The sequence below is a fragment of the Neophocaena asiaeorientalis genome, unplaced genomic scaffold, assembly GCF_003031525.2.
Source record: "Neophocaena asiaeorientalis asiaeorientalis breed wild unplaced genomic scaffold, Neophocaena_asiaeorientalis_V1.1 scaffold5, whole genome shotgun sequence".
NCBI classification, from domain to species: Eukaryota; Metazoa; Chordata; class Mammalia; order Artiodactyla; family Phocoenidae; genus Neophocaena; species Neophocaena asiaeorientalis.
In genome coordinates, this window is record NW_020174698.1 from 721,158 (window position 1) to 744,279 (window position 23,122).

The 23,122-nt window shown below is 38.7% G+C and overlaps 1 protein-coding gene across 2 annotated transcripts; it reads left to right on the forward strand.

Moving 5' to 3' along the window:
- The first annotated feature begins 493 nt into the window (after positions 1–493).
- IFNGR1 (interferon gamma receptor 1) lies at positions 494–20,735 on the forward strand. Of its 2 annotated transcripts, XM_024759003.1 has the most exons (7): positions 494–674; positions 10,388–10,502; positions 11,194–11,357; positions 12,549–12,721; positions 14,976–15,162; positions 17,648–17,775; positions 19,622–20,735. In XM_024759003.1, the coding sequence occupies exons 1-7, from the start codon at positions 590–592 to the stop codon at positions 20,174–20,176; spliced, it is 1,407 nt and encodes a 468-aa protein (XP_024614771.1). In that variant the 5' UTR covers positions 494–589; the 3' UTR covers positions 20,177–20,735. The 2 variants fall into 2 exon arrangements, with proteins under 2 accessions (XP_024614771.1, XP_024614772.1); XM_024759004.1 differs by lacking the exon at positions 10,388–10,502 and having other exon boundaries at positions 524–674.
- Positions 20,736–23,122: the final 2,387 nt, after the last annotated feature.

The following is a 23,122-nucleotide window of genomic DNA, read 5'->3' on the forward strand; positions in this document are numbered from 1 at the left end:
GTTCCCAGACGCATTGATGCCGAAGTCTTATATATAAAGTAAGCATTGTGCTGGGTTGTGGCCTAGGGCAAAGCTCTGCAAGTCCACAGCACTGCAAAAAGAGGAAGATGCATCACGGAAGGTCATGCAAAGCTTAAAGAACATGACCTTTTGGACCCAAGTAACTCACAAACCTGTGAGCCAAGGTCGCGACCAGACTGTCGTGCCCCTAACGCCGAGCTACCATAGAGGCGGCCTTCGCGTTGTAGTCCTCCTCCCCTCCCAGGCCCCGCTTCCCCGGGAACCTCCGCCAGCCCACGCACCTCAGCCACCCCGCGCGTCCTAACTAGCACGCTCAGGCCTAACTCCGCGCCCCGGCCCCGCCTCCGCGCCCCGGGCCCGCCTCCCCCACTCTGGCCCCGCCTCCCGCCCAGGCCGGCCTGCCAGTCCTGGTGGCGGCTTTGCTGTCCGCGCCCCACTTTCCCGTCCACGCTCCGCCTCCCGCTGGCGGGATGGTCTGCGGTGGAGGAAATGACGCCAGGCTAGGCTCGAGGGCCGCGCCGGGGGCCTCCCGCAGTTCTGGGCAGCACCCGAGTCGGTCCGGAGCAGCATGGCTCTCTTCCTTCTCCTCGTCCTTACCGTGCAGGCCGGAAGCTGGGCTGAGGTGGGCGCCGCGGATCAGAAGCTGCCCTCAGGTATTGTCGCTCGCGGCAGCGCCGCGACCGGGTGGGGACGGGAGGGGAGAGAAGGAACCCCACCGGCCAGGAACCCTCCCCCGCGCTGAGGAGCCGCGTCCGCACTTGTCCTCGACTCTCGCATTTGTCCTTGATGCCCGGTGGCTTCGGATCCTAAGGGGGCGGCCACCGGGAAGGCGACGCAGGGTTTCCGCGGTTTGCAGCCTTCCCTTCCCTTTCTCCGGCCCCTTCCGTGGTTACCAAAACAACAAAACACGTTCTTTTAATTTTTAAATAAGTGAGTTCCCTGGTCAGCAGTTGTACACTGTGGCCACAGCTCATGACTTAAATATTCGTAAGGTAGGCCCCGAATCCTTAGAAGTTCTTTCGCCAGCTGAGAATTATGAAAAGGCAGTAACTGCGTCTTACGTGTAAGTCTGGAAGTGGTACAGTGCGTGCACTCATGAGCCCATTTGTCAGACAGTAAGGTCTCTTCGCATAGCCTAGTTCCTCGTTTATCTCCGCCTGGTTTTTGATGTTTCCCAGGAAACATGATGAGAACATGTTTTTTCTAAAGCTAGGTATAATGATAATTAAGAGCTCCAGTGAAATCAGTAGTTTTTCTGCAAAAGGGATAAACCTAGATTTTCAGAAAACCGGACAGTCTTGAGTGTCTCCTCTGTGCAGGCAGGTAGCAGCTGCCTGGAAGGGGTCAGGGAGACCCAGCCTCCTTTACCCTTGGCAAACTCTGGGTCTGCACCTCTGTGTTATGACTTCCTCAGTGACACTTGTTAGATGTGCTCCATTCATATCCAGCTCTCCTTTGGCTTGCCGTTTAGAACTCAGGCAAACAAATGTCATCCCTTGAAAAAGAAATTGTGCCAGGTGTTGGGAATACAAAACTGGGAGTTATTTAGTTTCTGCCTTCAAGGATCGTGATTTTATAGCTAACAGTTATCAGGCATTATTTTAAGTTCTTATCACACCATTTCCCAGAAGTCCTATAAAGTAGGTGCTGTTGTATCTCCAAATACGGATGAGAAACTGAGGCACAGAGAGGTCTAACCAAGTTGCTGCTATTCACTGGGGAGCTTGGCAGTTGGGTTCCAGAGTCCAAGTTCTTGACTCTGCACTCTGCCATTACCTAGGGCGTTAGTCATCCACAAGGGCAGTTGCAATCCTTCGTGATAAGATATTGAACTTACACATAGGTTACTGGAAAGCAGGATATGGGCGTCTGCCTCTGAGCAGGGGAATCAAGAAAGACTTCACAAAGAAGATGACCCCAGAGTTGGAACTGGAGGTGCAGAGAGACTTGTGTGTGCAGAGGAAGGGCTGTGAAACAGCAGGTTGAACTAGTGGAATAATTTAAGCATTTTATTGTACAGTACGTGTGTGAGGATATAAGGGGAGAAAGGATATGTGGAGAAGTAGGAACCAGTTAATGAAGTGCCTTGTCATGTGTAACAGCAAAGGACAGAAACACAGCTTTGGCTCACATAGACAAAAAAAGGAATTTATTGTCTCAGAGAATCCAAGTGAGAGTTAAACAGAAAGGTACAGATGCCAGCTGGGCCTCAGGAAGTTGAACCTGGAACTCAGAAGTGCCCAGACCCTCCATTTCTTACTACTGACTGCAGTCTTCTCGATTTGGCAGGAATCATGGATGTTGACAGCTTTTGGGTTTTGACATCTTGCAGCTTCCTCCACCATAACAAGATCCTGGAAGAAGGCTCTGATTTGCCTAGCTTGGGTCAGACGCCAGCTTGCATGGGAAGGATATTGTTACAGGTGGTGGCAGTAGGAGACTTCCCAGAAGAAGAGCAATAATGTTCCTGAAGGAAGTACAGGTGCTGAGCCAACAAAATAATAGGCTCGCTCTCCCTTGCTCAAGTCAGTGGACAGCCATGGGGTTATTTTAAGGAGATAAATGATTTCATGCAAGATCAGATAAGCCATTTAGAAAGACCATTCATCTTACAAAATAGTTTGGCGGTAGACTCAAAGGAGGGAGGTCACTTAGAAGACTGCTGCTTAAGTCTGGGAGGAGGCAGTTTAAATGGAGAAGAAGAAATTAGAAGACAGACTCAGCATAACTTGGTGATTCACTGGATGTGGGAAGAGAGGAAGAGGGTGACCGAAGTTCCTGGCTAGGGCAGAGCATTAAACCAAGTGCACGGCCCTTCCTTCTGAGTACAGAGCCCTCCAGAGCATGGGGCCCCTCGTGACTACACAATTCGTATGTCCTTGAAGCCGGCCCTGGGGGTAGGATTGCCTGCCTTCCCCCCACAGGAAGATCTTCTGTGGCTTCTGTACTCCAGCATTTTATAAACACAGGTGTCAGCTACGTTCTTCCAGTTTGTTCTTCCACTCTGGGTATTATCTGAAGAGCATACTGGTTTAGCACAGCAATGGGGCTCTTAACTCGCCTTCTCCACTTGCTTATCAACTCTTCATTCTCTAACTTTAGGTAATGCTCTGGGTGTGTTGAAATTTTTCATTATTTTCTTTGGAATCTATGTTTTTCAGAGATTCAAAATACTTAAATCAGTGCATCTCAATTATATTTATTGAAGAGGGTATTAATAATAGTTTTTTCATTTTATTCTGATTCATGGTTTGTATGGAATTTTGAAAGATCCACCTTTTGCTTCTATATAAAAGAAACCCTAAAGAATTGAAGAGAAAAATAACCCCTTTAAAGAGCTGTCTTATACAATTTGACAGCAATAGCGCAATTTTTGTATAAGCTAAATGGATAATTTATGGTTCCATTTTAATTGGACAAAGAATCAGAATGAAAGACGTACCAGAATTAAGAGAGTTCCTGACAAGAAGGAATGAGTTTACTTGTAATTTTCTTATTAAGGGAGTGTATTTTAGATTATCCCAATACTATTCAACAGATATCCATTTCAATCATGTCCATTCTAAATAAATAATTTAATTTAATACATTGTTCAGATTTTGCAGTGCCGTCATGTGATTGTGATGGTATGATAAATCAGGCAAAATTACTCGAAGCAAATGCTTGTGATGTCATCAGAAGACAGTTATCTCCAGTTCCTATTTGTATATGGAGCTTATTTTCCCCATCTTTTATTAAACTATCATAGAAATGATGCTTAAGCAGCTTTTGTTAATTAAAAACGACAAAACTTTACACATTGTCAAGTCTTTAAGTAGCTTCTCTAAGCCTTTTTTCTCTTTTTGATAAATATTACCTCCCTCCTAGGATGGTTTTGGTGCTTAACTGAGATAATGCGTAACAAAGTTGAGCTCGTAGCTTGTCATGTAGTAAATGTCTAATATATGTTGGTGACTATCATTCAATTATGTGCATCATTATTTTCACAAATATATTTTTAAATATTAAATTGATTTAGTTTTGAATGAGAAATTGTGTCAGCTTTTAAAAAAACTCATCCAGGGCTTCCCTGGTGGCGCAGTGGTTGAGAGTCCGCCTGCCGATGCAGGGGACACGGGTTCGTGCCCCGGTCCGGGAAGATCCCACATGCCGCGGAGCGGCTGGGCCCGTGAGCCATGGCCACTGAGCCTGCACGTCCGGAGCCTGTGCTCCGCAACGGGAGAGGCCACAACAGTGAGAGGCCCGCGTACCGCAAAAACAAACAAACAAACAAAAACTCATCCAGATCAATATGAAAAATTTAAAGTAAGCTCAGCGGCTGACTCCTTCCACCTATTTCCTGTTCTTCATAGACTGAAAAGGCCTCTTTAGTTTTTTCAGTCCCTAAACTATTTCTCAACTTAGAATGAATTAGTCCAAAAGGGAATTAGTCTTGAGAAATGACTTCTCTCAGGGACTGGGTGGATCTGGTTCAATTAGAATTTATTGGCATGCCAAGCAACCCAACTAGATGAAATTGAATAAACAGGAACAATAATAGAACCCTGCATTTCAGATCAGGAAAGTGGCTGGGGAGAAGTTTTTTGGATAAGCCCTAACTTGGTGATTTGAGTGAAAGATCTGGGGGGATTTTAGATAATTACGGGTTCAGCGTAAGCCACTCTTTGATATGGCCATCTCTTTAAAAAAAAAAAAAAGGAGGAAAAGTATTTCATTCACATCAGGTGCATTATTTCTGGGCCCACATTTAGGAAAGAGAGAGTGAATGGTAAAATGTGAAGACAGACAGGAGGAAGAGAAGACTGCAGGGATACTAGGGGTCTTGACCCGGCTAAGGAGCTATCATATGGAAGGTGAAATGGTCCTGAAATATTTTAGATGTCCTCACTTGAATCCTTAGTTCTGGTACTCTTTTTGTGAAGGTGCAAGGAAATAGCAGAAGGAAGTAGAAAAAAGACTGTTTTTCCATTAGTTTCACAAAGTGATGGATATGATTCATTTCAAAGCCCCCAAATATTGATATGTTTCAGTTTTAAAACTTCTATGAATGCTTGAAACACCATGTGCAAGAATTCTTAAATGTCTTTATTCATCTTAAATCTAGAGGATGCTGCTACTTGCTAAGAGAAAAAGTTGGAAAGCATTAAGAAAAAGTAATTTTATCAGCACTATAAAACCATTCAGTAGATAGATCATAATCATAAATATATCTGAAAAAGATGCCAAAGTCCGGATTTGATGTTTTTCACTTTTTCTGCCTGGATTTCTCATGCCATTTCTCATTTTGCAGTGTAAGAAGAGACCTTTGTGAAAACGTCCATGGCCCCTCATCTTTAACACGAGGAAGTTGTTAGCTCTTTTCTCTGAGAGTTGCTCATTCAGTAAAGGGTCTGGATGCTTTAATTTAGAGTGTTTGTTTTTGAGTTGTAGTGTCAGATGACCTAGAATCCTCCAAAACGGTTTAATTACTGGCCCGTGTATCCTTACTTCTTCATGCTTCTCAGTTTGTCCTTCCCATAGAGAGGTTGGTGAGCACATAGTCACATGGTGTCTACAGAGTACAGAGCTCCGTTTGGCTTTAGATGCACGCATCTTTTATTTAGTCTTCGAATGCTATTATGTAAAAATCGGTGAACTACTAAGGCTGTGCCTCTTCCAGTAGAGGCACAGATACTTTTGGTGGTTATGGGATGGAACACAGGAGGCAGCCCATGCTTCTGTCACCGTCTATGCAGAGGAAACCTGGAGATGTCTGTAGCTGTTTGCTTCCCCTTCTGCTGCCTTCCCCAGTAATTATTACAGAGCTGTTCTGGCTGCTGGTTCGGGGGCTTCCGTGACATCTCCACTGCCGCATCTAGCGGCACTGCTTCACCACTTGCTGATCTTCATATGTCTTTTCTGTTCTCTACCTTGGTCTTTTTTCATATTTATCACCAGGGAACAGTTAGTTGTAACCAGAACTCTCCGTTTTGTCTGCATTGTGCTTAGAATGTTATGAAAAGTGATTCTTCTCTCCTTTGTTTGGTTTTGTTTAATCCTCAGCCGCTAGATCCTAGAGGAGTTCTGGGAAGCAGATCTTAAAAGAGCTAAAGTTCACTCTGGATAGGATGCAGATAAAATGCTCCAAATAACTCTGAACCCATTTCCAAAAACAACATGTGTTACAGAAAACTGTCGGCATTTTTAAGAGACAGGGAAATCTGCAAGATTATTCTACTTCATGAAATACTCTAGTGAATCTTTCCTTTAACTCCACACTCTATTTCTACATATATTTTTATTGACATAGGGTAAATTTTTTATGAATAGAAGTTTGCTGTAAGCCTCAATTATTTATCTGAATATGTAGCCATGTAAACTTTAGGTTATAAAATTCTGAAACTTAAGAAAACGAGTTACTCATGTCAATTTATCGTGAGATTTTAGCAAAGATAACAAAGGCAGATGTCTAATAACCGCATGGTTTCTCTTCTGGTAGCGTTAAAACCACAGGTTACATCCTTTGGTGTCAGTATTCAAAAGTTTCTCCTATAATCTAGTAGTAATTTCTGTTTGCTAGTTCCGTTGAAACCTCTTCTCCTACCACCTGTCTTGATTGCTTTGGAAGCTATGGTGTAAGTCCTTATCCTAGTCTAACCATGTCAAGCTTTTACTTAAATTATGGGAAATATCACCTGACTCACACGAAAAACTAATCTAATGTAGCACAAGTCTATTGCTGTTTGTATTTTATAATGTATAATTAAGTAACCTCTTAAATTTAAATGCACTTTATTTGATATTCTAGAATACAGATTGATTTCTATATGCCTTTTCCTCAAATGCAGAAATTAATCTCAGATTGAGTACATACAGTTAAAATGTCATTCCTATTGGGAATAATTTTTTAAAGGGGGCTTAAAAGGAAGTGAAGAACTTCACTGGAAATGAGAAAGAGGATCCTTGTTACACAGTGGCAGGAAGCTTAGCAACACCATCACCTTCAGTAGCAGGGAAGGTAGGAAATGTACCTGGTGAGCCCAGTGGCCTAGTGAAGGAGGTTTCCAAGCAGATTGCAGGTGCCACGTGGTTTCTTCTTGTTTCTTGTAAAATATTAGATTAGAGAGAGTAATCAAGGGAAGGTCTGTTAAACAAAAAGAAACCAGGACCTGATGGTTTGTAAATTCTCAGCCATGGGAGAAGCAAAAGATGCTAAAATTAAGAAATGGCTTCTGAGGGAAGTTCTGATTCGTTATGAGTTTGCTTAATATCAGGTACCTCTCTTTCTTATCTAGTTGCAAAATTATATTTGTATGTGTGATTATTATTTGATATCAATGTTGAATTGAACCTGGAGAGGGGTGCCTTAATTTCCTCCTCAACCATAGAATGTAAGCTGTTTGAGATGGTTGTTTCTGAAGTTGAGGTGTGAACACACCATAGAAAAAGGAACCCTGTTAAGGAGGCCTTAGTCTACCCTGCTGTGTATGGCCATGGGAACTCCACCAAAACCAGGGCTAAATCTGGCAAGACCAGTGCTTCCTGACTCACCTGCAAGGAAATTGCTTAGAGAACCAAAGATGATAAGTACCAGCAGCCATCAACAGTATTCCAGAAAGAAAGAGTAAGTAGAAAAATGGTAGATATCTGATCACTGGCTGCAGATCAAAGGACATGTTGTACTTACTGAGTACTTGAATCTGAGACATCCTTCCAACTTCATAATCTCAACCTTTAGGCACAAATTGTTTTGCTGCTTTGGTGAGTCATACGGAAGTTAGACATTTCAACAGTAACCAAAGCTATTCGCTGAGCGGGAAACATAAAATGTACTGGTTTATCAAAAAAATTCTGTTTTATTTATCTATTTATTTATTTATTTTATTGAAGTATAATTTACAATATATTAGCGTCGAGTGTATAACATAGTGATTCAGTATTTTTATAGATTGTACTCCATTTAAAGTTATTATAGAATATTGGCTATCTTCCTTGTGTTGTTCAGTATATTCTTGTAGCTTACTTATTTTAGTTTATGCCTCTTAATCCCCTACTCCTATCGTGCCCGTCCCCCCCCCCCCCCCCCCCCTCCCAGTTATAGTCTGCCATTTGTTTTTAGATTGCACATATAAGTGATAACATACATTATTGGTCTTTCTCTGACTCATTTCACTAAGTATAACACCGTCTAGGTCCATCCATGTTGTTGCAAATGGCAAGATTTCATTCGTTCTTTTTATGACTGAGTAGTATTCCATTGTGTATATATACACCATATCTTCTTTATCCATTTTATCCACTGATGGGCACATGAGTTACTTCCATATCTTGGCTATTGTAAATAATGATGCTGTGAACATTGGGGTGCATGTATCTTTTCAAGCTAGTGTTTTCATTTTCTTCAGATATATACCAAGGAGTGGAATTGTTGGGTCATATGGTAGCTCTATTTTTAGTTTTTTGAGGAATCTTCTTACTGTCCTCCACAGTGGCTGCACCCATTTACATTCCCACCAACAGTGCAAGAAGCTTCCCCTTTCTCCATACCCTCTCCAGCATTTATTGTTTGTAGATTTTTTGTTGATGGCCATTCTGACTGGTGTGAGATGATTTCTTATTGCATTCTGTTTTTAAATTAGTTTTTCCTCCTAAATAAAAAAGATTCCTAAAATTATAATAAAGCAGGGTTTCTCAGTGTTTGGCACTCGTGGCATTTTGGACTGCCAAAATGTGGAAAGCTATCCTGTGCATTATCGGATATCAGCAGCATCCCTAGTCTCTATCCTTTAGATGCCAGTAGCACCCCACCACTAACACCCAGTTAGGAGAACCAAAAATGTCTCCAACAGTGCCAGATGTCCATGGGGGACAAAATCACCCCTTGTGGAAAACCACTGATATAAAGGAAAAAATAATCAGAAAAAAGGAAAAAAATGGCAGTAGAATCTAATTGTCCTTTAGTCCATATAACTCTTGATCCATGTTCTGCTTTGAAACGATAATACAGGTGCTTAATAGTTGTAAATTAAGACAATGTACCAGTTCGGGTTCAAATATTGGAATTTTTACTTTGGGAAAAATATAGTAGGTGTTTTCTTCAACAGTAAGCAAATAGTCTATGTGTGTGAAATTATCACCTCACTTGACAGGTGAGGAATTCTGAAGTAACTCTTTAGTAGTACAGCAAGGAAAGAACCCAGATTTCTTAATAGCCAACCCTATTTTTGGCTATTAGATAATATGTTATCTAATAATATTTTTCTTATTAGAGCAGTCTACTAAGTGTAAACATAAGTGATCATCATTATCATCTGCGATACTTTAAAAAAGTATAAACTTTTGGCTCTCTTTGAATTTTTTAGGATGATAAGTTATGTTTGGAAGCCACTGTACCTGACCACATTGCTATTCATTTATTTATTTTATTTGTATAAGCACATCATGTTTAGTGGCGTTTTCCAGATAGATCGGATTGAATAAGCTTAAATTCCAGGTCATATTGCGAACTCTGTCTATTCCTTCATGTTCATTCGTGAAGAAGGGAAGGAAAGGAGGGAAAGAAAGAGGGAGAGAGAGAGGAAGGGAGGAGACGTGTGTGTGTTCAATTTTTTAAGGGGTACTGGACAATAGCCTTCTACACTGAGCAGGGGAAAAAAATAGCTGCTTTTAGTAACTAGATTATGGTCATGGTAGTGTTTGACTATAAGATGGTAAAATGACTTCTGCCTCTTCTCTTGTGTGACACTTTCATGTCTTCTCAACAAACATTTTCTTAATTGGTTTAGAAGAACAAAAGCAGGAAGAAATACAGGGTATGTTTTGAAAAAAGCCCTGCACACCTCAGAGAGCAAAATGTTGATGAAACTGGAATGCTTGATGGCTCTGTCAGGCAATCGTTAGGCATCTATTCCTGTGCTAGAGAAAAGGTAGTAAAAGTGTGTAATAGTCCTGGGTGGAGGGTTGAGAGCCCAGGTAGTATTTTAGAGTGAAATTGACCATCCCTCTTGTAGCCAGTTCTTCTCTAGACATTGAATACAGTCTGTGGTATCAAATATAGAAAATTCTAGTGATTAAATGAGTTGAGGATTATTATTGCAACAGGCAGTGCAGTTATTTATAAAAACTCCTCAAACATTCTAGGAATTTATTGCTCATACTATATTTGTGTTCCCCTTGCATTACAATGTTGTTTCAGTAATTTAAAATGAATTCAAACACTTCTATACATTTTTTAATAAAATTAATTTTTAGAAATACCTTAATTTAAATAAATTTATTATCTATTCTGGTGAATTCTTTTCTTCAAGTACATATTTGGCTAATTTGGCTTCTTATATTGAGGTTTTCTAATGTTAATGTTAGTTTCTGACATCCATCCGTCTTACAGTGCCAACACCAACCAATCTTACAATTGAGGCCTATAACTTGAATACTGTTCTATTTTGGGATTACCCAATTATGCCATGGAGCCCTGTGTTTACCGTACAGGTGATGACCTATAGGTGAGTGTCACTCTTTTATCTTTTTCATTCTGTTTTTGCCTAGGTCCTTGCACGTTTCACGACTGTTTCCTTCCATCATTGTTCCTTCCCATGTGGCACAACTTCCTGACCAGCTTATAGACTTCCAGAAGTAATGCAAATTAAGGATGCAAATTAGTTCTTTTCAGAATACTTCCTGCCATTTAGTTCTTCTTCCTGTCAGAATTGAAGTAGAGGAGTATCACTAACTTCTGACATTTTAAGGCATGACAAATAAAGGTGACAGTTCTGTATTAAAAACAGTGAAGTCCTCTTACTTCCTATAGTGTATGTACTGTTGAATAGAAAGAAAAATTTAAAAAAATTTTTTGACAAGTGTTAGGAGTGATTGTAATATGTTGGATTCTGTAATTAAGTAATGACTCAATGCAATCAATTTGTTTAAAGAACAGATTTTTAAAAATTACATGTGGAATGTGGTTTGTACAGGTCTTATTTTGAATTGAGCCTCTTTATTGTAAATGAATTTACTATAGACCTTCTAACCAAAGAGTAAAGGTTTCCTACTTTGTCTAGCTTCTCCATCCTATTCTTACTCAACTCCTTCTACCAGCTCCATGCTATGAATGAAAATCAAAGCACAGACAGAGATGGTTCAAGTTTATGTATTAACAATAAAAATTACCTTTGTGTTTCTTTTTCTTCATTTCAGGGACGGGCAATGGATTGATGCCTGCAATACCTCCCATCATTCTTGTAATATCTTTTCCATAATGGATGATCCATCAAGTCCTCTCTGGGCTAGAGTTAAAGCTAGGCTTGGACAAGAGGAATCAGCCTATGCACAGTCAAGAGAATTTATTTTATGCAAAGAAGGTGAGTGGAATGTATACATGTCTAAATTCTAATCTTATGCATGTCTTCTGTATGTATCTGCTTTTATAAGCAGTTGCCAAAAATTATCAGAATGCCCCAGAAACATTTGGAGGAATTTAGGGAGTTCCTGTCTTCTCTTCTCCCAAGCCCCACAAAATAGGGTTAAGAGGCTCCCCTCACTTTGCCCCTTCTAAGCTGTGACACTTCCACCCCATGCAAGTGTGGGTCTGGACTCTGCACCCCTTCCTCTCTCTGTCCTCTGTCACTCCTCCCTTAGTCGCGTTCACTAGGACTGTGAGAGCTGCTCTCCGTCTTCCCCTCTACCTTAACTCCTCAAGGCCTTTGGGAATTTTAATACCAATTTAATACATTAAAAATTTTAGAGTTCCATAATCGCCTTCATCCTAGTTCAGCTTCAGCCCCCACCTTGGTTCTGCTCCTTCTTTTTGGATCATGGCTACTTTTTCTCTTCTACAGGCCCCTCCTCTACTTGCCCTTGAAGTAGTTTTATTCCCCAGAATCCATGCTTTTGTCACCTGACAATTATACCATCTGTATGTCAGACTTTTCCCACACAGATTTTTCAAGGGCATACTATGTGCCAGAAAGTATGCTAGTTCCTGAGGATACATTGGTGAGTAAAGACGGACCTGCCTGGCGCACAGTAGGTGTGCAATAAGTACGTGAAGAATAGATAAATGGTTCACCTACAAGGTTCCAGACGTCAAAGACATATAGTAAATATTTGTGGAATCAGTGAATATCTAGTTCTGATTTTCGTAATAAAAATTGAATGTATTTAGCAAACTTTTATAGAGCCTCATTCCAGATATCCATAGGCATTGGAAATACAAAGAGTTTCAGTGAGGATTCAAAGATAACTAAAATGCCTTTTCTGAAACGATTTTTAGAGAACATTTTCTGTTTTCTGTTTAATGTTTTTTTAATCTACAGAAGCAAAGATAAAGGAAAACTAACTTCATAGAGCTTCTACTGTGTCAAGGCTTTTTACCAAGATTCACTAAGGACAGTTAAAATATCTTCTAGGTATCTGTGGAATGATTTAAATGTGGTCCTGCTTTAGAACAACAAGAACAAAAAGAGTAGGTTGGTTGAGTTTTGGTAGTGATGTGTAATACACTGTGATGTTCCAAGGCTGGTACAAATTCTACTTCTTTTTTGTCCCCTCAGGGAGAATTGGACCACCTAAACTGGTTATCACAAAGAAGGAAGACCAAATCATTGTTGATATATTTCACCCTCTAATTACTGTAAATGAAAACGAACCACAAGCCATATACGATGATGAAAATACTTGTTATACGTTCACGTACAATGTGTTTGTGAGAATAAATGGAAGTGAGGTATGTTTCTATTTCATCTTTTTCAAAATGGAAATTTTTCTGTTGCTGGCATAAGTTGTTTCCATATGTGGTGTAATGAAAGTGGAATGTTCATGAATATTCAGGCAAGACTCATGGATTGTAAGTTTTACTAAGAAAAAAGAAATATATGAATGCTGCTGAAGGGAATCAGTACTGGCGTTAATCTTTAACACTGGCCATGTGAAAACATTTCAAGTTTTTCTTTGCCTCTTTTAATAGCATGGTCCTAATCTAGGATATCAACCTGTGTTTTTCCGTTTCTCCACTGGTAAGATGAGGATAATTTTAATCTTTTCTTCCTCCTTGGTAGTTTTGTAGTGATATGAAATAATATGAAGCTCTAATTGGAATCTTTGTTTTTGAAAGAAAACACCAACAGTACTACTGTGTGATATGATTACATTCTAGCACTGGTGTGCAGACCACACTTTGACTAGACTTTTTCTGTTCCATCCATTCTCCACAGCACTGCCATTCCTTTATTTAACAATATTTGTTAAGCACATGCTTGGTGCCTTCTAGGCACCAGGAGATAGCAGTGAACAGTACAGACAAAAGAACTCCAGTGATAAGTACTGTGGAGAACAACACAGCAGAGAAGAGCGCTGGGCAGTAGTGGTTTTCAGCAGGCCGGCCAGGCCTCACTGGGAAGTGTTAACTGGAGCCAGGGCTGGAGGAGGTTAGGAGGTGAACTCTGTGGATGTATGTGGGAAGAGTGTGTCAGGCAGAGCCTGGCAATAGCACCAGGCATGTGAAGGGAGCAGCAAGGCTGGCTAGAGCGTGGGGGCAGATGAGGTCAGAGAGTTCACTGGGGGCCACTTCTCTAAGGGCTTTGGAGGGATTGGACTCTTACTCTCAGTGAGACATTGTGCCTCCGGAAAGATTGAAGCAGAAAAATGACATCTGATTTAGGTTTTAAAACATCCCTTTGGTTGCCAGCTGAGTTGTCTTTCTAAAGTGCAGATCTGACCATATTACTTCACTGCTTCAAACTCTTTAACAAATCCCCATCAGCTACAAAATAATATCTAAATCCTCTTCCATGGCATGGCCTGCAAGGCCTTCATGATTTGGCCTCTTGCATCATTTCCGGCTACCTGTCTCCCCGTTCCTTCCAACTTCATTTTCGTTTGTGCTTTGGTGGACTGCTTACTGTTCTTAGTTACCTGAAGGTACACTGCTCTTTCACAGAATCCCCTTCTCCACCTTTCCTACTTTGGAAAATTTCTGCCCATTCTTCAGTATTCAGCTGGCATATCATCTCTCCTTCGAAATCTTTTCTGACAAGGTGGACTGTTTCCTCTTCTGTGGTCTGGTTGTTCCTTGTTCCATAGAGTGGTCCCCTTGGAGTACTTGTTACTCTCTTACATTTCTTTCTTATCTTTCTTCCACACTCTATCATAAGTTATTTGAGGTCAGGCACCACTGCCCTACCTTTGTGTTCTCAGGCCCTAGCACAGTGATCCATGCAGTGTGGCTGGTTGAATGAATGATCAGCTCCCAGAGATTGCTTCAATCCCTTCTGTGTATCACTGCCAAGAGATCCTACAGCCTTTGCATAATACCTGTGTTATTCTTACCATGAGCTAGATGCTTTTCTCTCTCACCAGCTGAGTTTCTAGCACTAGAGGAATAGGACTAATGAACATTTGTTGGTTTGACAACTAAGAGTGAACATTACTGCTATTTGAGTTTTAAATTCATAATCTCTATTTTAATTTTTAAATTTATTATCTCTATAAAGAACATTTTTTTTTTTTTTTTTTTTAATTTTTTAATTAACTAATTTATTTATGGCTGTGTTGGGTCTTCGTTTCTGTGCGAGGGCTTTCTCTAGTTGTGGCAAGCGGAGGCCACTCTTCATCGCGGTGTGCAGGCCTCTCACTATCGCGACCTCTCTCGTTGCGGAGCACAGCCTCCAGACGCGCAGGCTCAGTAATTGTGGCTCACGGGCCCAGTCGCTCCGCAGCATGTGGGATCCTCCCAGACCAGGGCTCGAACCCGTGTCCCTTGCATTGGCAGGCAGATTCTCAACCACTGCGCCACCAGGGAAGCCCTAAAGAACATTTTAATGGATATATAGCACCATGCCATGTTGAAGTAACAAATAGACTTACTGTTTGATATCAACACTATTTTCAGACATGGTCCCAACATTCACCATATTGAATGATTTTTTCTTTTCAAATTAAAAGGAGTCATGCATTTTCATTGTTTTTTTTCCTCTTTCCAGACCACAAATAAAATGTACATAAAGAAAGAAGATGATTGTAATGAGACTCAGTGCTTCTTAAGTATTCCTGTGTCCTCGCTGAATTCTGAGTACTGCGTTTCAGCAGAAGGAGTCTCAGAAACGTGGGCTGTTACAACTGAGAAGTCGGAAGAACTTTGTATTACCGTTTCTGATAACAGCGCGGAAGGTAAGTTCTTGCCATTCTTTCCTAAATGTAGTGAGTGATCACTAAAATAGGGTAATGTAAAAAGAGGCAATTTGTAATTTCAATAAACCTCTGCTCTTTTAAAAAATACTCAGTAGTTCCATTCTTCAGAGAAGTTCAAAATTAAAAATAAGGCCATTTTTCAGGCATTAAGAGATACAAAGCAACCAATTTAGAAAGCCACGTGATGACCTTTTGACCCAGGAAAGAAAAAATATAACAAAAACATAAAGCCATGTGCATAAATGTCTGCATTTCGGGATCATGCATAATGATATAAGTTAGTTTATTACTCCAATATAACAAGATGTTATATATCCATTAAAATGTTCTTTATGGGGACAGTAAGTTTAAAAACTAAAAGCCGCAATGTTCATTGACTAAAATTGTGTGATAAGTGAACTGGATAAGCATTGGAAATTAACATCCAAAAATAAATATAGGTTGGTTTAAATGATGGATTGTACGTCAATTTTATAACACATTTTAAAATCATTATTTTTATTTTATTATTTCCTGTGTGTGTGAGGGGGATACGTATGATAGAACTTCAGAACTGGCATTCTCATTTGGCAGGTACCTAACAAAAATTTAGACTTTTTTTTCATGGTACAAAATTTAAATGTTCATTATAGATAATTTATAAGGAAACAAAATTATCTGTAGTTCTAAGTTACAAACACTCAGTTACTCACAGTTTGGTGGTTTTTTTCCATCCTGTTTTTTCTTTTGCTGTGTAGCCTTGATCATATTATGTAGTATATGTAACTTTGTATACTGCCCTAAGCATATGCTATAAATATTTTTCCATGTTATTTTACGTACTTTATTAATATTATTTTTAATATCTCTAGAACATTTTATTATGAAGATCATATTTATTTAATGTTCCTCAATTTTTGGACTTTTGATTACTTGTAGATTTTTCGCTGATAAATCATGCTTTGGTGATTGTCTTTGGGTGTATATATAATTGTTTTGATTGTTCAGATGTTTTTAGAACATATTTTCTAGGTTAAAAAGGTGTACAAAAAATAACACAGTACAAATTTCTTTTTGAAGAATGGAAATCTAGGCTGAAGAATCAGACCAAACACCTAAAATTAATACTAAAAACTTTTAGGCCGTTACATGAGGGTTTCAAATAGGTGACTTAAAATAATGCAGTATATTTAATACCAGTTTGTGTTATACTATTTGGAGTGAGAAAATCCTAATTAATGCGTAAAATTTGAAATAATGCAAATGCCCTAGATTTATTAAAAAAAAAAAATCCTGAGTTACAAACTGGGTTGATATTGTGTCCACATGATGGCACCATCGTGGCTCATAAGCAGCATTCCCTACCTGCCTGCTCAGTGCTTCTAAGCAACGTGCCAGTGTTTCTTATGGGGTTATGTTATCTTTTCCTATTGTAATAATTTTTTTCACCTCCTGTAACAGGTGTGATAGAGGCATTTATTTGAGTAACTTCCAGAGTCATTAGAATAGAAATTAAAGGTAATAAGATGCTATGAAGGAGGGCAAACACCACCACAATATGTAGAGTACTGTTAATTTGTTTGTTTTGTTTGTTTGTTTGTTTTTGGATTTGTTTGTTTGTTTGTTTTTTTGGCCATACCACGCGGCATATGGGATCTTAGTTCCCCGACCAGGGATCGAACCCGTGCCTTACCCCTCTGCAGTGGAAGTGTGGAGTCTTAACCACTGGACCGCCAGGGAAGTCCTGAGTACTGTTAATTTGGAAGAGAGGACTATGGAAAAATAAATATTGAAGATTGTGCTGTGAAAATAAAAAGCAGCATTAGAGAAAAATATACAACCGTGATTATAGATGTTTGTGCTCTGAAACAGATCTTCCCAATTTTATATTATTCGTTGTATCTGGTTTTCATTTGGGGGACTTTATTCCTGTTCAGCTTTCCTCTGTGTTTGTGTGTGTGTGTCTGTGTGTGTGTGTGTATGTGTGTGTACACACCTGTGTATTTTTATAAGTTTTTGTAATCTTTAAATAAATAACAATTTAAGAATTCAGAAGGGCGGGACGACATTATTTTAAGAGTTAGAGACATTGCCAGAATTTATTTCTAAAGAGATATATTTAAAATTTTTTGCTTTTGCCTCTTCAACTGAGAGAAGAGCGTAACTCTAGAAACATTCTGTATTTGGGGCTGTAAGGAAATGGTTATGAAAAAGTTATTTTAGCCACATCATATCATGACAGTGTAGTCGCAGAAAGTTTAGAATCTCAAAGCTGGGAAGAATCATGTTGATATCTAGGACAGGTACGTAATTTTTTACTCATCTCTCCTGACTTCTGTGTCAGTGTTCTTTAAAACTGTGACCGTATGTATTAATTACCTGATATGTAAATCTGTTAAAGAATAGCACTGAGACTTTATAACTATTTGATGGATATAGCAGTGTTCCATTGTAATTCTAATTTGTGGTTTTTTCCTTTTCTTAGATCCTGTTTGGATTCCGATTGTTGCTGCTTTACTACTCTTTCTAGTACTTGCCCTGGTAGTTGTATGTTGTCTCGTTAAGAAGATGAATCCATTTAAGAGAGAAAACATCATGTTACCCAAATCCTTGGTAATATATTTAAATATTTTTTCTTTAATTGTATACAGTTGGCCCTTGAACAACACAGATTTGAACTGTGTGGGTCCACTTATACTTGAATTTTTTTCAGTGAATATGCTGGAAATTTTTTGAGATTTGTGAGAATTTGAAAAAACTCTCAGACAAACCACATAGTCGAGAAATACTGAAAAAATTAAGAAAAAGGTATGTTATGAATGTATAAAATAGAGGTAGATATAAATATAATATGCAGAATATGTGTGAATTGACCATTTATGTTATCGGTAAGGCTTCTGGCCAACAGCAGGCTATTAGTAAAGTTTTTGGAGAGTCAAAAGTCATATGTGGATTTTTTGACCCCAGAGGCGCTCAGTGCCCTTAACCCTTGTATCGCTCAAGGGTCAGATGTACACTAAAATGTTAATTTGAAATTTTCGATAATTCTTAAAATTTGTTTTTTAAAGTAGAATGATGTTCAGCAGCATGTCACCTATCATAAATAACTCAGTCTTCCACACATCCAAAGCCACATATTTTTTACTATGCACTATGCTTTTTTATGCATGGGGCAAAGGCACAGTGAGACAGTGCTAAGGAGCTTAAAGTCTAGTGGGAAAAAAGATAAGTATTCAGTGGTTGTCCAGTGTGATAGGTTCAAAGATAGACGTTTATGTACATGCCAGTGAGGACTTCTTTTCTTCTACTTTTGCAGGGTAGGGTTAGTCATGGCTTTTCCAGAGACAGTGATGCCTGAACAGTCTTGAGGGACAGACAGGAGTTTACCCAGGTACTAAGGGACAGTGTGTGCTAAGGCCCAGTGTCAGGAAAGTGTGGCTTTTTGAAAATCTGTAAATACAGAAACTCTTCGTGGTGGGTAGAGGGCAGAAGGAAAGATGACGCAACAGTGAGTCTAGACGAGAAGTGTGACATTTTAATGCCTAACATTTAAAAGTCTTTGTCTGATGAAAAGAACATTTAAAAGTGTCAGAATGATAACTATTTAAATCAAATATGACAGGCAAAATATCTGTGATATGCAAAGGGCATATTTAAATGTGTTATGGAAACATTATCTTTAAGTAGAGGGGTTAAGAACTGTCAACAGTTAGTAGACAATTCACCTATGAATTGTAATGTTCTTACCACTAGTAGTTAAGCAGAAACCAGCCTTGCAGTGTGCTATTTTACACCCGCTAGAGAAGGAAAAATAAACCTGAATATCCATTAGTACCTTGTAATAAAACCGGTATATGCTGGCAAAAAGTAATTATAGCCCTGAGGGGAGGGTAAGCACACAGTGGGTGTACAGAGTAGTAGCATCCTAAACATGCCACACTCTTAGATTTAGTAATTGCTCTCTTAAGAATTAATTCTTAAAAGATAATTTCATAAATAAAAAGATGTATAGAAATATTCACTTCATGTTCTATGAATGGTGAAAATTGGAACCCCTTAATACTTAGTATTAGAGAAATTATTTAACCATCAGTGTAAAATTACTGAGCCCATGAAGATTAGAATTATGAAGACAAATGATGAAATACTACATAAAATAAGTAGCCGTACTCCCATTACAAATGTAACATGCATACGCGTCGAAGGTAGTACACAAAAAGCAACATAGGTTGGTGAGATAGTGACTTTCCAAAAATTCTAAAATATTGTTTTTGATCTTAATATATTTCCATTAAAAAGAAAGAAAAGGCAACTATCAGATTCTATTACACTGTTATCCTGAATATGCCATTCAGTTGTATATTTAGTTAACCATTACCATTAGACCATTTTTCTTTTGAGGATGAGCACTTAAGTTTAATAATTTATTATTTTTAATCACTGATTTCTCTTCCGCTAGCTGTCTGTGGTAAAAAGTGCCTCTTCAGAGACAAAATCTGAATCAAAATGTATATCGCCCATCACCTACCAACCGATTGCCATAGAAAATGAGCAGCTCTCTCCAGGGACAATTTCAAGCGTGCATACTGAGGACAGTCCAGGAAAAGCAGAGCATGGAGAAGACCTTTCTAGTGGAACAGAAGTGGTGATGACTGGAGAAAATATTTCTGACTTGGCCCCTGGTAGCTCTCTGACCCCAGTAAAGGGAGAAAATTCTATCCATGCAAGCAGTAACCAGTCTGAAACCTGCAGCATCACTTTAAATGTGTATCACTCCAGAAATGGTTCTGATAGTGGCCTTGTGGTATCAGACAACTGCTGTGACTCAGAATTTCCCCCAAGTAATAAAACTGAAATAAAGACAGAAGGACGAGAGTCCATAACGCTGAGAAACACCACCACCTCCTTTGGTTATGACAAACCCCATGTGTTAGTGGATCTGCTTGTAGATGAAGGTGGTAAAGAGTCCTTGATTGGTTATAGACCTACAGCAGATTCCAGAGAGTTTTCATAAGATCAACCAAGGTCACCAACTTGGAAGGATCTGCTTTTCCTGAACAGTTTTTCTGCTTTGATTTCATGAAAAGATCATGATTTCAGAAATTGTGTCTTCTTGCTATTAATCAAATGGAGTGTCATGGTTTAGATAAAAGTGTAAAAAGCCTGTTTGACACTGTCACTTTTGGTCAGAAAACGGCAGAGTCTTTAATAAAAAACAAAAACCACTGTCACATGTGAACCTTTCCATCTAGATTTGTGAACCGTAACAGTGAACGGTCTCTAATAACCCTGCTTCCTATAATGGTAGGTGCTACGCCCAGGGTCTTCTGTAACCACTTCAAGAGATAAAATGGATTTTTTCCTTTCTGTGCCTCAGCATGGTATTTGTGTTTGGACGTTTATGTATATAGCCTTTCCTAATACTTTCAGAAAAAACAAGAATGCTTTTCAAAATTGTCCTTAAAATTGACTTGAAATCAAGAGTGTTAATAGTGTAAATAAAAACATGTATATATTTTTTATGGAACATTGCATTTAAGGATTTTTTTATAATAAAGTAACTTCAAAGTTCATTTCGGTATTCATTTATTCAGGATTAACTAGAATATTTTTTATTCATTTGCTTGTTTCCATCCATTAATGTTACAGAATCATTTTCTAATTATTCATGTCTGATCTTTAAAATAGTCCTAAAAATAGCCTAGTCTTTAAAAATGGTCCTTTTATATCTGTATCTTAATATTTAGCAATCAGTGTGCAGAACACACAAGCTGTGTGTCCCAAGCTGTTTGGGGGGGAGAAGCAGAGATTTAGCTGTAGAGGGTGTAGCGTGGGGAGTCTCTAGCATAAAGATGGTGGTCAAAACCATAGGAGTGGGTGAGGAAGAGCTAAGTAGCATGTGGCGTGAGGAGAGAATCCCCAACCAGAGGCAAACCAAGCGTTTATATACCACAGAAAAGTTCTTGGGAATTACTAAGAGGATAGGAACTTTAAGACTCAAAAGTGAATTAACTGACTAAAAGAAAAGGTTAAATACAAATTATGTGAGTAAATTAAGCCATGGAAAAAATATTTCTCCTCATTTAAAAGTGCAAATGGAAACGCGTTGCTGGTTTATTACTGGGAAAAAGGTACTAGTATACTCATTTGGGGGACAGTGTCTTATGAATTGCTTTTTAAACTGATATAGGAGTACACAACATCCCATAAAAATCCATAACCTTTACAGAATCTAATCTCTATTGTAGGAAAATTATAAAAAGTAAATTTTTAAGGCGAATGAAAAATGTAGACATTAGAATGGGAAAAAGCAAAAATATGAAAATAATGGATATAGCCAAGGGTAAGGTGATAGTTACCACTCTTCATAAGGAAGGTAATAGGTATTACCACCAAATGTAAACAGAGTACCTGTTCTTTTTACCCTAGCTAATTCTGATAACAATCTTTTTCATTTCTCCCAGTCTTTATAGAAAAAATAATTTAATGTCTTCATTTGCATTTCTTTCATAATTAATAAAGTTGGGCATATTTTACATATTAGGTGTTTATACTTCTGTGATGACTAAAGTTGTCCTTTGTCCATTTCTTTCTGGACTGTGTACGTCTTTTTTATTGACTGTATCCTTTGTCTGCCATGAGTTACACATTTATAATTTCTTGCCTTTCACCCAAGTCTTACTACGTAGATGTTTAAAACGTTTACAAAGTCAAATTCATTTTTCCTTTCATTCTTAAGAAAACTCCCTTTCCCAAGAAGATAAGAATTTTCACCCATGTTCTCTTCTACTATTTGGGAGTCATTGTTTCATTTCTACTTTTAATTCTTTTATCTGTCTAGTTTCTTTTTTTTTTTTTCATATAAGGCATGAGATCGGGATTCAGCTTTATTATCTTGGTTTCTAGGGCTGCCATAATAATTACCACAAACTTGGGTGGCTTAAGACAACAGAAGTTTATTCCCTCACATTTCGGAGACTGGGCCAAGTTCTGTCTGACAGCTCCCTGGAAAGGTCCTTTCTTGCCTCTTACCAGCTTCTGGGGGTTGCTGGCAACACTTGGTGTTCCTTGACTTGTAGATGCATTGTTCTAATCTCTGCCTCTCTTGTCACATTCTTCCCTATGTGTCTCTGTGTCCAAGTCTCTCTTTATAAAAACACTAACCATTGGATTACGGCCCACTCTAACCCAGTACAACCTCATTTTAATTTGATTAGATCTGCAAATAGGTTATTTCCACATAAGATCACAATCATAATTATGACGGGTTACGACTTAACGTATCTTTTTAGGACACACAATTCAACTCATCATCTCTTTTCCCCTTATAAATTACTCAGTTGTCCCAACACTACTTATTAAAACATCCAACTTTTCTGTGCTGATTTCAGATGTCAGATTTGTCATATGCTGATCCTCAGTATTCCTGGGACTGTTCATTGTTTTGTCTTGTATCCATACCACACTGTTTTAATTCTTACAGCTTTCTACTGGGGTTGTTTTACCTTGTGAGCCCCTCAATACTTTGGGTCAGTGTTCACTGCTCATGTTTCTCGCAAATGATTGTTCTTTCAGGTGAGTGGTAGAAATTTTTCCCAAGTTTTCCCCAAAATTTGGAGGTCCTTTTGGGATTTTTATTAACCTGCATTGACTTTGTACAATGTTTAGGAATAACTAGCACTTTCCAGATTTGATGTTCTGCAAGAATGGAGTATTGAATATAGTATTTCTTTATTCAAGTCTTATATCCCTCATTAGTTTTATGCTTCCTACAGGTGTATGGCATTTCTTACATTTAGTCCTTGATATTTTGTGTTGCTGATGGCAATATAATCTTGCATTATGACTTCTAAATGACTGTATGTAAGAAAACTATTGTTACAGATTGTTTTTAATCCAGCCAACATCTAAACTTTTCTTTTACTGAAGTTTCAGTTGATTGTCTGGTTTTCCCAGTATA